This window comes from Neofelis nebulosa, chromosome 1, assembly GCF_028018385.1.
Source record: "Neofelis nebulosa isolate mNeoNeb1 chromosome 1, mNeoNeb1.pri, whole genome shotgun sequence".
NCBI classification, from domain to species: Eukaryota; Metazoa; Chordata; class Mammalia; order Carnivora; family Felidae; genus Neofelis; species Neofelis nebulosa.
Window position 1 is genome coordinate 125,075,256 of NC_080782.1, and position 13,776 is coordinate 125,089,031.

A 13,776-nucleotide genomic window follows, 5' to 3' on the forward strand; every position below is an offset into this window, starting at 1 on the left:
TTTTGAGATGGGATTTATGGGCATTTCTAAAGAGAAGAGGTGATCTCTTGGAGCAAGAGTGGGTTCTGTAAAAACAGACTAGTTGAATGCTTCATCCCCACTGCCACCTGCACCTTGCTCCTTCTTTGCCTCTCTCCCTTCTTTCCTTCTGCACAAAAGCATGTGAGCCTTATGTAAACCACTTGGTGACCTATTAAGAGTGAACACACACATGTTACCACCACCAGGTAAAGCAACAGAACTTTACCAGCACTTTGCCAGCACCCAGAAGAGTCTGTCATGCTCCCTCCCAGTTCAAACTTTCTTTTTCAGAAAGATTTGCTATCCTGGGAGTTTAGACCATTGCTGTAGACACAGGGACTCTGCATTTCAGGAAAGCATTTAGCAGAATCTCATGATAATCTAATAGGTAGAGAAATGATGATAAAGACATGTGGATTTGAAGCTACTTGAACAATCACGCCTAATAAGATGTTTGCTTACAAATGGTTCTTTGTCAGCAACAGAGTCTTCATTGTATTGATGTGCCAAAGATCTCTTGTCAAATTCTGTCCTATCCAACCTGCATTGAGATTCTTATATGAGGACAGTGGGGGCAGATGACACAGATTAGGAAGGGCTAACGAACACAGGGCTAATGACAGAATGAGGATCCCAAAGTATAGTGACATGCTAGGATGAACGGCTTGGGCAGCAAAGAGACATTTTAAATCTTGTTATTGAATTTTTAGTTTTATAAAAACCCGTATTTGTTTTTTAAAAAAATCCTACCACCCAGAGACAAATATATGATGTAACTTGCTTTTTGCCTTCTCTACTAAGGTTTAGGGCCATGTTGGGGAACCCTCGGCTCCTCATGTGGACATCAGGGACTGGATCAAAGCAGGCTCACTGTGAGTCAGGTCTGTGACACTACTGCCAAAAAATTACATGTGGCCTGAGGCATTAGTTGCAGAATGATCCTGGGGCAGAGGCGGCTGAGCCCCCTGGACTCTGGAGGGGGTGGCCACGTGGGAGCCCTGTAGTGGGTTTGCCAGGTTGTGAGGGGAGCTTTCTCTGGGAAGTTGGCTGTTCTGAAGCTTCAGAAGGGGTGACCTTTCAGGACAGAGTCAGGTGACCCTCTTTATGTTGAGAGGGCAGACTTGGGACCAGACTTGCCTTGTTTGATGGGGACCCTCCCACTGCTTGTAGTCTTCAAATACCAGGCAGCCACTTACAACAGGTGCTACACCAGGTAAAAGCTTGGTGATTGGGTCTAGTTATCCCAAATGCTGGTCCTCACCTCAATGCCAGACTTACTGGTAAGGATCGGGTGGAACATTTGTGAAAAATTAGGTTTTTGAGCCCTATTTTCTGAAGTTGTGATTCAGTATGTGTAGTGTAAGGGTTAGAATCTGTTAGAAATTTTCACAAAGTGCCCCAGTGCTCCTTGGTGAAGTGGCACATTCCACAGTTGGTAGAGCAAAAGTAAAATATCTTGGGCAAGAACATCTTGGGCCAGAAAGTAAGGAAGTGCTTAGAGAATGATGGAAATAAGTCAAAAAGACACAGAACCCAGTATGAAAAGGCTCTGGTGATTAAATCACAGGTAATTTGAATATGGTTTCACTCTTATGTGGATCCTGAGAAACTTAACAGAAACCCATGGGGGAGGGGAAGAAAAAAAAAAAAGAGGTTAGAGTGGGAGAGAACCAAAGCATAAGAGACTGTTAAAAACTGAGAACAAATTGAGGGTTGATGGGGGGTGGGAGGGAGGGGAGGGTGGGGGATGGGTATTGAGGAGGGCACCTTTTGGGATGAGCACTGGGTGTTGTATGGAAACCAATTTGACAATAAATTTCATATATTAAAAAAAAATCACAGGTAATTTGAGCATCTAAATAAATAATTATAGAAATGGATTATAACCCATAGATGAATTACGAATTCATGAAGCCATACTGAGAGAAATGAATGAATAAGTGAGAAAGTAGGAAAGCCTCTTCTTTCACATAGGATGACAACACATATGGGTAGAAGGAGTGATAGAGTTTGAATATCATCATTTGAGAAACATCATAGTAATAATAATTTTAAGGAAGGATTATCAATGAATGCCAGAACTAGTGGGTGAAAGTTTGATGAGGAACAGGTTATCTTTATGTCTCAAAATGTGTCTCCCCACAGAATATTTATTAATTTCAAAGAGACAAATAGCATCTTTATAATGGAGAAATCTGGCAGACACCACCGTGATCAGTAATCAGTGTGAACACTGCCCATCATGTCGGCCTGCCTGATATCACACACCCCTGATAAGATGCACTGAGAAAGACATAACATTGCTTTTATGCATAAACTCAGTCTTTTTTTTAAATAAATTAATCACACTTAAGGTTTTTTTTATTTTTTATTTTTCTTTTTTCTAAATTTTCTTTATTTTTTTAAATTTACATCCAAATTGGGGCACCTGGGTGGCTCAGTCGGTTGAGCATCCGACTTCAGCTCAGGTTGTGATCTCACTGTTTGTGAGTTCGAGCCCCGCATCGGGCTCTGTGCTGACAGCTCGGAGCCTGGAGCCTGCTTTAGATTCTGTGTCTTCCTCTCTCTGCTCCTCCCCTGCTTGTACTCTGTCTCTGTCTCTCTCAAAAATGAATAAATGTTAAAAAAAAAAAATTAAAAAAAATTTACATCCAAATTAGTTAGCATATAGTGCAACAGTGATTTCAGGAGTAGATTCCTTAGTGCCCCTTGCCCATTTAGCCCATCTCCCCTCCCACAACCCCTCCTGTAACCCTCAGTTTGTTCTCCATATTTAAGAGTCTCTTATGTTTTTGTCCCCCTCTTTGTTTTTATATTATTTTTGCTTCCCTTTCCTTATGTTCATCTGTTTTGTCTCTTAAAGTCCTCATATGAGTGAAGTCATATGATTGTTGTCTTTCTCTAATTTCACTTAGCATAATACCCTTCAGCTCCATCCACGTAGTTGCAAATGGCAAGATTTCATTCCTTTTGATGGCCAAGTAATACTCCATTGTGTGTGTGTGTGTGTGTGTGTGTGTGTGTGTGTGTGTGTGTGTGTATATGACATCTTCTTTATCCATTCATCCATCAATGGACATTTGTGGGTTCTTTCCATACTTTGGCTATTGTGGATAGTGCTGCTATAAACATGGGGGTGCATGTGTCCCTTCAAAACGGCACACCTGTATCCCGTGGATAAATGCCTAGTAGTGCAATTGCTGGGTCGTATGGTAGTTCTACTTTTAGTTTTTTGAGGAACTTCTGTACTTTGCCAGAGTGGCTGCACCAGCTTGCATTCCCTTTTTTTTTAAAGTTTTTTTTTTTTTTTTGAGAGAACATTTGCATACCCACAGACAGGGGAGAGGCGGAGAGAGAGAATCCTAAGCAGGTTCTGCACCATCAGCACTGAGTCCAAATGTGGGGCTCAATCTCATGAACTGTGAGATAATGATCTGAGCCAAAACCAAGAGTTGGACACCTGACCGACAGAGCCACCCAGGTGCCCCACATAACCTCAGTCTAACCATGGGAAAACATCAGATACATTCTGACTAAGGAATAGTCTACACACCAACCTGTGCTGTTCAAAACTATTAGTATCATGAAAGACAAAGACATGCTAAGGAGAGCATGTCAAGAGTAGAGGAGACTTAAGACATGCTGCTAAAACTCATCATGCCAAGTCGTCAATTGGACCCTGAACCAAAGTTACTCTTCTAATCAGGATATTCTGGGGACAGTGGGTAAAATCTGAGTATCTATAGATCATATATTGACAATAATTTCCTGATTTTGATAATTGTACTATGGTTCTTAGGTGCACTTGATATATTTAGGGGTAAAGAGTCATCATATTTGCAGCTGACTCTCAAATGTTTCAGAAGGGAAAGTAATATGTATAAATACATAAAGAAAGAAAATTAAAAAGCGGATGTGATAAAATGTTAACCACTGGTGAATCTCACTGGGAGTTCTTTTGCTATTTTGCAACTTTCCTGTAGGTTAGTTTTCTCTGTAATTTTTAAAGGCCCAGTCTGAAATGATTGAAGAGTTAAAAAAAAAATAAATAAATAAAATAACAAGCCACCAAAACAGTGTTTCTGGTGATTGTGATGCAGAGTTATGTATGAGAGCTAGCAGATGTCTGTTAAAATTCTTTGGGTCTACTCTCTCAGACCCTGTTTCTCTTTCCAGAGGTGGGCAGTTGATCACTGTGTGTGTGTGTGTGTGTGTGTGTGTGTGTGTGTGCATGTACATGCAAAAAGGGCCTCTTAGAGATACTCTTGTGAGCACCATCATTGTGGTGAATTGTGTGTGTCCTTCATTTGCTTACATGACTCCCTTCTGGTTGTTGACTGTTTATGAATATGTCCAGTGATAATCCTACCTTTCCCCAGGGTCCAGGGGCCCAGGGTAGTTTCCATCATCCCCATTGTGGTATTAATCTCATGTTACTGGCTGGATGTTTTGATTCTCTTGAGGGCTTCACTCTCATGTGGCATTTATTTTTTTGGTGAACCTATTCTATTTTTATTCAAGTTGGTAATTGTCCATATCTTGATTGACTAATTGTTTAACTCCATTGATCCCTAGATGGCAGGCTAGTATAGATCCCTAGTGAACTGCCTATTTCAAGATTATACATCCTGCAAATCCTTGTGTTTCACAGATGATCAAGGCCTCACGTTAGGGCACAGACAAGGTGAGGCCAGCAGAGAAGAAATCTTTCTCTCTGGGCAAGAAGGTGAGCATGTATACCACTTCATCAGGCAGGATCACAAATGATTAAGCCTGACCACATACTCCCCTGAGATCTGCTTCCTTTCCACACTGCATAGGATCTTCTCAGGGAGTATTTCAGAACAATGGTATTTTTTTATTCTGTTATTAAGAGAATGAAAAGGGGGCACCTGGGTGGCTCAGTCGGTTGGGCGACTGACTTCGGCTCAGGTCATGATCTCCCAGTTCATGGGTTTGAGCCCCACTTCGGGCTCTGTGCTGACAGCTCAGAGCCTGGAGTCTCCTTCCAGATTCTGGGTCTCTTCTCTCTCTGCCCCTCCCTGACTGGCATTCTGCCCCTCTCTCTCTCAAAAATAAATAAACAAAAAGAAGAGAGAGAATGAAAAAAAAAATTTACCCTGCTTAGAAATTCATGAGGACTCATGAGAGAGCACATAGCCCAGTGTGTCCTGAGTGACCGGTGGTCACTGGCACTGTAGAAGACATAGCTCTGCTTTGGGGATTTCACCTTAGTGTTTACTCAGCCCCATCTAACCTGTCAACCTAACCCTCATTTCCCTTTCCAGAACTCTGCCTTTTCCAGTTTTTCTCCTTTTCCAATGATCCAGGCTCCCTTTTCAGCCCTTGTTTTTTCACTTCACCCCAAGCAGGATCTCTATGTATTTTCTGTTTCAGCGCACACACCCCTGATGTCAGCAGCACTTGCTTCATGGCTGTGTGATCCGTATCGCTGCATAGGACCCTGCAGTGAAAAGGGCCTGTGCTTGGTTTAATGTTCTGTCCTTGCCATCTTCAGTTTGCAATAATTAAAAAAAAAATTTTTAATGTTTGTTTATTTTTGAGAGAGAGCAAGTAAGCATGTGGGGGAGGGGCAGAGAGAGAGAATGAATCCCAACCCGGTGCCACACTGTCAGTGCAGAGTACGATGTGGGTCTCGAACTCATGCTTGAGCTCATGAACTGTGAGATCATGACCTGAGCCGAAATCAAGAGTCAGACGCTTAACCAACTAAGCCACCCAGGCACCCCAAGTTTCTAATAAGTTTTAAACAAGGGCCTCACATTTCCATTCTGTACCAGCCCTGAAAATTATGTAGCGAGTCCTGAGTGCCAAAGAGGGAGAAGGGCAACTCCTGGACCTGAGTTGCGCAGGACTCTCCTGGGCCCTGTGGCCGGGCTTGGTGATACACTCTGAGATCAGCTCTACCACCTTCCCCCTGACTGCTCCCACCCCCAACACTTGCTCACCTTTAGTTAACTAAAATATGATCTCTGACCCTTGGCAGATTGCCTGTATCAGTCACCTGAACCAAACTGCTTGGTTTCTGCAAAGGCAATCATTTCCATTTCTGTGATCTCCCCCCAGCCCTACCCAAGATTTACAAAGTAGCAGCTGCTGCCATCCCTCTACACACAGACAGCTGACTTGCCTGCTGATTGTGAACATCCCAGTAATCCGAGTGCTAATGGTATTTATTCAGTCCAGCCAGCTTAGCCCTGAACAAGGTTTAGTCTCATTTATCTCATCAGAGACGAGCTACGTCCTTAATATCCTTCTGTTGACTTTGAGCACACCAGCGTCACTGATGTCGCTGAGAGGCATGCCAGGCCCCTGCCCTTTTAATTCACTCAAATCTCCAACTGTCAGGACACCCACCTTCCAGCCAGCAAGAACCACCTTGTCCCCACCCCCTGCATGAGCCACAGCTCTAGTCCTGAGTCTATATGCTAGGAAGGAGATGAGGCCAGCATATGTGTGCCTCGGGCATCTGTGTTCTTGAGGATATGGTCTTGGCTCTTTGTAGCAAACCCACTGTAATTTACTCTTACAGTCATTCTGCATTGGCTAGCATCTTGGCTTTCATTAGCATACCTTTAACACAGGTGGTTTTAGCTCTGCCTCATAGGTGAGGAAACTGAAATGAAAGGACTTGCCCAAGGTCATGAGCCATTGTGCACAGGATTCCCGCCAAGGGCTCTCCAGGCCAGCCCTTGCACATCCCCTAACCTCACCCAGCTATTTTGGGGGAAACTTCATGCCCCAAAACACACAACAATGAACATTTAGAGCCCAAGGCTGAGCCACCAGGGAGAGAGAGGTTCTGAGAGCATGCTGGTCTCTGCTCTTCCAGAGTGGATTGCTCAAGAAATGCCCAGCTCTCCTGTCCCTGCCTGGATGGACTGAGTGTCTTTAGAAACACAAACTTTAGGGGCGCCTGGGTGGCTCAGTCAGTTAAGCATCCGACTTCGGCTCAGGTCATGATTTCGCGGTCCATGAGTTCGAGCCCCGCGTCGGGCTCTGTGCCAACAGCTCAGAGCCTGGAGCCTGTTTCAGATTCTGTGTCTCCCTCTCTCTCTGATCCTCCCCCGTTCATGCTCTGTCTCTCTCTGTCTCAAAAATAAATAAAATAAACGTTAAAAAAAAAAAAAAGAAAAGAAACACAAACTTTATATTCTCCACCTCTCTCTTCTGTGTTCCTTAGCCCCTCTACTGGGCATTACTAAAAAGCTGTTATCTGAGGGTATTATATGGACCCCCTGAAGTGTCTACAGCACCACTGAAGTTTGGGGGAGGGCCCAGAGTTAATGTGAGCTCCTTCATTTAAGTTCGTCAGGAGAAAAGGCACAGCCCTTTGGAGGCCATTATTAGCCCATGGTCCTGCTCTACTCACCCAGGTTCTTCAGGATTCTGCTGTAGGTGAAAACATAGGTTTATTGCCTTATGAGAATGATTTCAGCAAGTGACAAAGCAAAGAGACATCAGTCTCTTTTTCCTTTTGGTTTAGTTCTGTGTGAGCTCTATTCTCTACTCCCCTAATGGGCTTCTCTCCATGGGGATAGGGTGGGACCCGGCTGCTATCGGCATAACCATACATGCTCCTGGTTTATAGCAACCTATCTTATGGAGAAGGAAACTTCTTTTTGTCCTGACTCTAGCGTAGACTGAGTGCTCTGGTTATCCAGTCCTGGGTGGCCCACAGAAGCCATGGTGATGGCAGGCTGTGATGGACCATGGACCTGTACTCGATCCTCAAGCCTTTCTGTGGGTTCTAGGGGGTTGAGACCTGCCCCATCGGGACCATAAGGAGTGAGAGAGGCACTCTGAGGAGTGTCTCAGAGGAAGGGAGAGCGAAGAGTGACTGTACTGAGGGGTGGGAAAGAAGGGATGCTGGTCACTTTAGAGGTACACACTACATACCCAGAGCCAACCTGACCTGGGAGTGGTAAACTGCGTGGCTCAGAGTGTTCTCCCATCTGATCTCTTGTCCCCAGGGCCACTGTCCTGAGGCAGACACTGCTCTTGGGCCCTTTCTGGTGTCTGTGTGCCTTGAAGGAGCTTGTTATAACTCTTACTTTGGGTGCGGCATTTCCCGAGGAAGAAGCAGGAGTGGGCTCTGCTTTATGGACAGGTTCTGGGTCCTGCATCGCCCCTCCTCAGTCCCAGCCAGCAGGCCTCCTTGTCACTACAAGCATCGTGGCCTCCTGACCTGCACTGGTGCTGCTTGTCAGCTGCACCTCTCAGCCCCATTTTCCATGACTTTCCAGGGAAGCTTTGTACTGAATGGTGTCACCTCTCCACACACACCCCTGCTGTTCCCTGAGCACCTGCCCTTCCTCCTGTCCATAGCTATGCTTCACCTGAACTTCAGCTTCCTGCAATGCCTCTTCTCCAGTGCAGCCCTCCTGGCTCTCCCAGCCCAGACCTTCCTGTTCTTTTTCTGATCCCCCAGAGCTTTTTGGTCATTCATTCACTCTGAAACTTGTAAATAAGGTCTGGTGGTGTGGTCTCTCTCCTATGTGAATCCTGGCTTGTTTGGTGGCCGATATCAGGCTGAGCTTCCCCCCCAAATCTGCCCTGCATGTGGGGCTTCTCTGTGCAGCCACCTAGCAGTGGCTGGCCTCTGCATCTTTCCTGTGACAGAGTGTGGTCTGGCCCTCTGCATCTTATATCAGGGCTCCTGTGGATATGGAGTACCAGGGAAGCCCTATCTCTTAATGGCTTTTGGCATCTTTTCTTTACTCCTAGTCAGCTCATGTTCTATTTGGAGGATCCCAGGGATCTGCCTACATGGTTTGAGCCCTCTGCTTTTTGCCCTGGTACTTCTCTCCCCTTCTAACCATTCAGACCTGGGTGAGCACAGTTCCCCTCTCCCCCAGTACCGCCTCATGTTCGTGACAGGACTATTACTCTGGCTGGTGCCCAGGTAGGTCCCTGTACTTAGCATGCTCAAGTGGGTCTCCTAAGATCCCCCACCCTTGTCTTCTGGAGTTGGCCGGGAAATTATCTCATCCCTGGGTCTTGTTCTCAGCAGATCTGTAAACCACGACCAAGCCCTATATGCTTTCTTTGGAGGGCCTTGTCCCTGCTGCTCTGTATGCTCTCTCTGATGCATCCTCTGAGGCTGATGTGATGCTGGGTCTCACAGCCCCCCTTTCTTAGGAAGCAGTATTTGGTGTTTGTGTGAATTTCTCAGCAGGGTCATCTTTTCCTAGAAAAGACCCTGCCTGTTGCGGGTGAGTGTTCCTCAGGCACATGATGGCAAAGACAGTCCTAATTAGCTCACACTTTGATGAAGCAGCTGCTTTTCTCAAGTTGGGGGAGCAGAGGGCAGGGGAAAGACTCAGCTCCCAGGCTCCCTGTGCACTGGTGCCCACCTGCCTGTCTGGAGAGGAGCTGTCAGCTTCCTTTCCCCAGAGACCCCGACCCATCTCCAGGCTGCTTCTCAAACCCACCAGTGGAGTTGCAGTGGGACAGGGTAGCACCCACTCTGCACGCCCTTTCTAGATGAGAGGATGCAGAAGCACTCAGGCACCTCCCATTTACAGCAGGAAAAATGGCTCAGCTTGCTAAGTCCTCTTTGAAACTTGAAGCTAGTGCCTGGTAGGAATGGAGGGTGGTCCATTGAGGCCTCACTTGGGCCCCATCACCATGCCATTGGGCCATCTTTGAGAGAGCACCTGCTGTGTGGCAGGCCCTCTCCTGCAAGCAGCAGTGTGAACCCTCTTGTTAGGTGCCTCCCATTTCCACCTGGGTTTCAGACCCTGCCTTACTCTGCAAGATGCCATGAAGGCCCCTTGCCGAGGTTGGGGGTTAGGAGGAGCAGATGCTTTTGGGGTCTCCAGGGAGCTGGTGGTCATGCTAAGGTGAAGGAGCCAGAGCCAAGAAAAGACTCGGTGCCCTTTGTGGGCTGTCTGGGTGAGCGCGAGAGCCAGTCTGTGACCTCTGGCCTGGCCCCTCCCCCTCCTCCTGGTTTTGGGCTTTTTGGGAGCCTGCCACCACCTTTCTTCTCTGAGGCCTCCTAAGTGGTTGATGAGGGAGCCTTGACTACACAGGTCCCTGTGCTTGGCACTTATTCCCTAATTGATCACTAATTTGATCGTAGAAAGCAAGAGGTTCCCAGACATATCCCCTGCCTGGCACCCTGCCCTATGGAGGTCTCAACAGCCAGGCTCCTATCCTTTCATCTAGGAGAGTTGTGCCTGAATGTTTGAACCTATCTATCACTCTTTCTCTAGCCCAGAACAGGGAGAGGATCTCCAGAGGCAGCTCTAGGTTTTGAGTGTTTTAGTGTTGCTGTGTGTTGGTTGATAATAGTTCTGGTTGTGCACATGTGTCATTCTTGCCCTGTTTTCCTGGGTCCCATGACATAGGCTCTGTGCTGAGTGCTGAGAGTACAGGGACAATCACAGTAGCTACTCTCACAGTGGGGAAGCATCTGGGTGGGCCCTGTTTTAGGATCTACTTAGGGTTAGAGTCTCCTTGGATCTCATTCATTCTCCCTGTTTTCTTCCCACAAGCGTTGACTACATGTGGTCTGTGTGTTCCATCCAGGACAGGAAAGAGGAATGGGCTCCAGCCCCGGGACCGGAGGGGCTCATGCTCAGAGGAGGACAGAGTTTTTAATAATTGCTCCCCAGTGTATGTTTGCCTGGGATCATGGAAGGAAGAAGAACCTATGCAGGCTTGGGGAGTGTGGGAGAAGGCTTTCCTTGCGAGGGACACTGAGAAGCACCTTTAGCATCAGGAGATCCTAAAATGGTAGAAGTGATTTCTCTTCCCAGGTCATCCCAGCCCGTTGGCTGCTAGATGGTAGGGCAATGGCATGGAAGCCGTTGGCCCTATCATTTTGGTCATAGGCCTTCATACCCGGGTGGATGTTTAGCAATTGGCCTGTTCCCTCAGCTAAGTTCTAGCTTGTCCCAAGTGGGAACACTCCCTTGTGCACCTTTTTTTCCCTAGGGTATGGCTCTTATGTTAGCATCTCCTTAACCACCCAGATCCCTGGGGAGTACAATGGCATTCCCCCAAGTTGGTGAGTAGGTACAATGTCATGCTGTCCTGTGCTTTCCCCCCAGCAACCCAAAGGTCCAAATAGAGGCCATTGAAGGGGGAGCCCTCCAGAAGCTGCTGGTCATCCTGGCTACGGAGCAGCCTCTCACTGCAAAGAAGAAGGTGTGTTTCTGCTCCATTCCTCCTGCCCAGCCCCTAGCACACCTGTGGAGCCTGAAAGGCATGGGTCCCTTTTCAGACTTTACATTACCCTTGGGATCTGAGTGGTCATCCATGGGGTGGCATAAGGGAAGGGGTCCCCCTCACCCAAAGCAGCATGGCAGCCTGCTGAGCCATCTGGAGGCCTAGGTTCAGCTCCCATGATTAGTTTCGGGTGCCACCTTCTGGCTCCCTGTCCTCGGCCTTTGCCCACTGGGTGATGTTAAGGGCTTCCTGTCCTGGCCTCTCTTCTGGCTCTCACAGACCTGTTCTAGAGTGTAGCTAGAACCACCCACAGGGGTGGGTGGTGGGTGGGCCAAGGGTGGGGTAGTGGGTGCACCTCTGGCTGCCTCCGCTGAGCCTTGAGGCAGGGCCAGCTCCACATTGCTCCTCACCCTCTGCAGGTCCTGTTTGCGCTGTGCTCCCTCCTACGACACTTCCCCTATGCCCAGCAGCAGTTCCTGAAACTGGGGGGGCTGCAGGTCCTGAGGAGCCTAGTGCAGGCGAAGGGCACAGAGGTGCTGGCTGTGCGTGTGGTCACCCTGCTTTATGACCTGGTCACTGAAAAGGTGAGTGCCTGGATATGTTGTGCCTCCCCCTCACTTTACTTTGCTTCTGGCCATTTGACCCCCACCCCCTCCCACATCTTTTCTATCTAGCCTTCCATCCTCATGACAATGATCCTGAGAAAATGTGCCAGACTTTGCTGGGCAGATGGGGATGCTGTGAGGGCCCTGCACCCAGAATTTCTGAGACCTCCGGGAGGGTATCCTGTGGGAAGTGACTGTTAAACTGAAAGCTGAGGGCTGGTGAGGAGGAGCAGGGGCGGGGGCACTGACAGTGGCCAGGCTAGAGTATGCAGGCGGCAGGCTCAGCATGATGGAAGGCCAGAAATGGCCAGGTCAGCCCTTCATGGAATGAAAGGTCATTCATTTGGCTAAAGCCTAGGGTGGGAGTGATGAGGAGCAGGTGGGCTGGAGCAGCTGTGTCTGGGAGCCCTTGCAGCAGCCGGAACACTAATTAGCCAGAGGCTGGAATGATGCTGAATCTTGATTTTAGAAACCTGGAGGTGGCTCCTCTGGGAGCTTTGGCTTTGGGCGAGGGCTCAGAATGGCTGCCCTCGAGGGGCCCAGGGACCCCTGTTGTTGCCACCTGGGAGGATACTTGGTGTCCAACCCACTTTGGTGTTTGTGAGCCTGAAAAGTATCTTAATTAAAGCTGCATAAAACCAGCCAGGTCTGTATTCTTAATTCAGCGGCTACAGGGAGCATTAGCCGGGCTTTCTCAGCTGACTCTCTCGGACCACACTCTCCCTAGAACAGCCGACTGCGGATTTGGGAAGCAGGGCTGGGCAGCCACTGGAACCAGTGCTGAGTGTTGGAGACTGAGAGGCCCAGCCTGCCTCCCTGCCCCTGCCTCAGACTGAGGGTCAGAGTTGTGTGTCGCTGCTTCTCGGTCAGTTAGTTGCAGTTGGTGTGCTCACTCTCTGGTGCTGTTTCTCTTGGCCTACCTTGTCTCTCATTCTTTTTGCCTGCCCCACCCGCTATCTCTCTCTCCCTCTTCAAGCTGCAGAAACCCATAACAGCAGGCAGTCATGTGGTGCTCACATCCAATTAATAAGGCCCGGGCACAGTTGACTTCTTGGGAAGGGGCAAGCAAGCCTGGAGAAAGACCTGCATGTTGGCTTGGCCTTTCCCAGGAGAAACTCACCTCTTTGCTCTGGTGTACTGGGTATCTCTTTGCTGTCCCAGTCCTGGGTGGTGACTCCTGTGACATTGGTGTATCCCCAGAGAGCTGCCTGAGTCAGCTGGCCCCCGGAGCTTGCCTTGAGGCTTTGGGGTGCTGTGAATGCTGGGGAGGGACTGGTGTCTCTGCAGACAGTACAGAGACACCTTCTATGGGGTGGGATGAGGAGGGTGGTGGAGGAGTCGCAGTCAGCCAGAGACCTTAAGGCACACGTCAGCCACACTATGCTTGAGGTAATTCTTGTGGTTCTTTGGAAAGAATGGAGAACTAATCAGACTGGGACTTGATCGGAGCTGCCTGAGATGGAGGCATGTCAGGTTGCTATTTGAGGTGCCCCACACCTTGAGGGTGGTGTTGTGGCAAAGTAGCAGCTGAAATGCAGATTTCCCCTGGAGAGTGGACCACCTCTCAGATTGCTGCTTGTGCAGAGTGAGATGCTGGCCAGTGGTCGTGAATCCACATCCATTCCATGCCTCCATGGAGCTGAGGGGATACAGGGATGACCCACTCACCAGTTCTTTCCACCACAGGTGGTGACTGGTTGTCTGCCCTGCCCAGTGCTCTCCCAGGTCCCTGGTCCCTTCTCTCTTGGTGCTTTTGGGCAGGCTTTTATCCGAGTATTACCTGGAGCATGTGGTCTGCAGAGGCTTACAAGTCAGGGGCTCTGACCTCTTCTGGGGAGTCAGGGGAGGCACTGAGATCTGAGGAATGAGTTATTATGGAGTTGGGGTTGGGTAGGAATGCACCTCCAAGCTGTACCTTAAAGGCTCTGGAGGACATTTTGTGTGACAGGTGCAT

The 13,776-nt window shown here is 48.4% G+C and overlaps 1 protein-coding gene across 9 annotated transcripts in view; it reads left to right on the top strand.

The window, feature by feature from the left end:
* The window catches only part of SIL1 (SIL1 nucleotide exchange factor), a 308,739-nt gene that overhangs the window by 292,799 nt on the left and 2,164 nt on the right, over positions 1–13,776 (top strand). For all 9 annotated transcript variants that reach the window (XM_058713869.1, XM_058709326.1, XM_058710093.1 and 6 more), the window contains 2 exons: positions 11,100–11,196; positions 11,637–11,801. In XM_058713869.1, the coding sequence (XP_058569852.1) occupies positions 11,100–11,196; positions 11,637–11,801 (262 nt within the window). The remainder of the gene's footprint in view (positions 1–11,099; positions 11,197–11,636; positions 11,802–13,776) is intronic.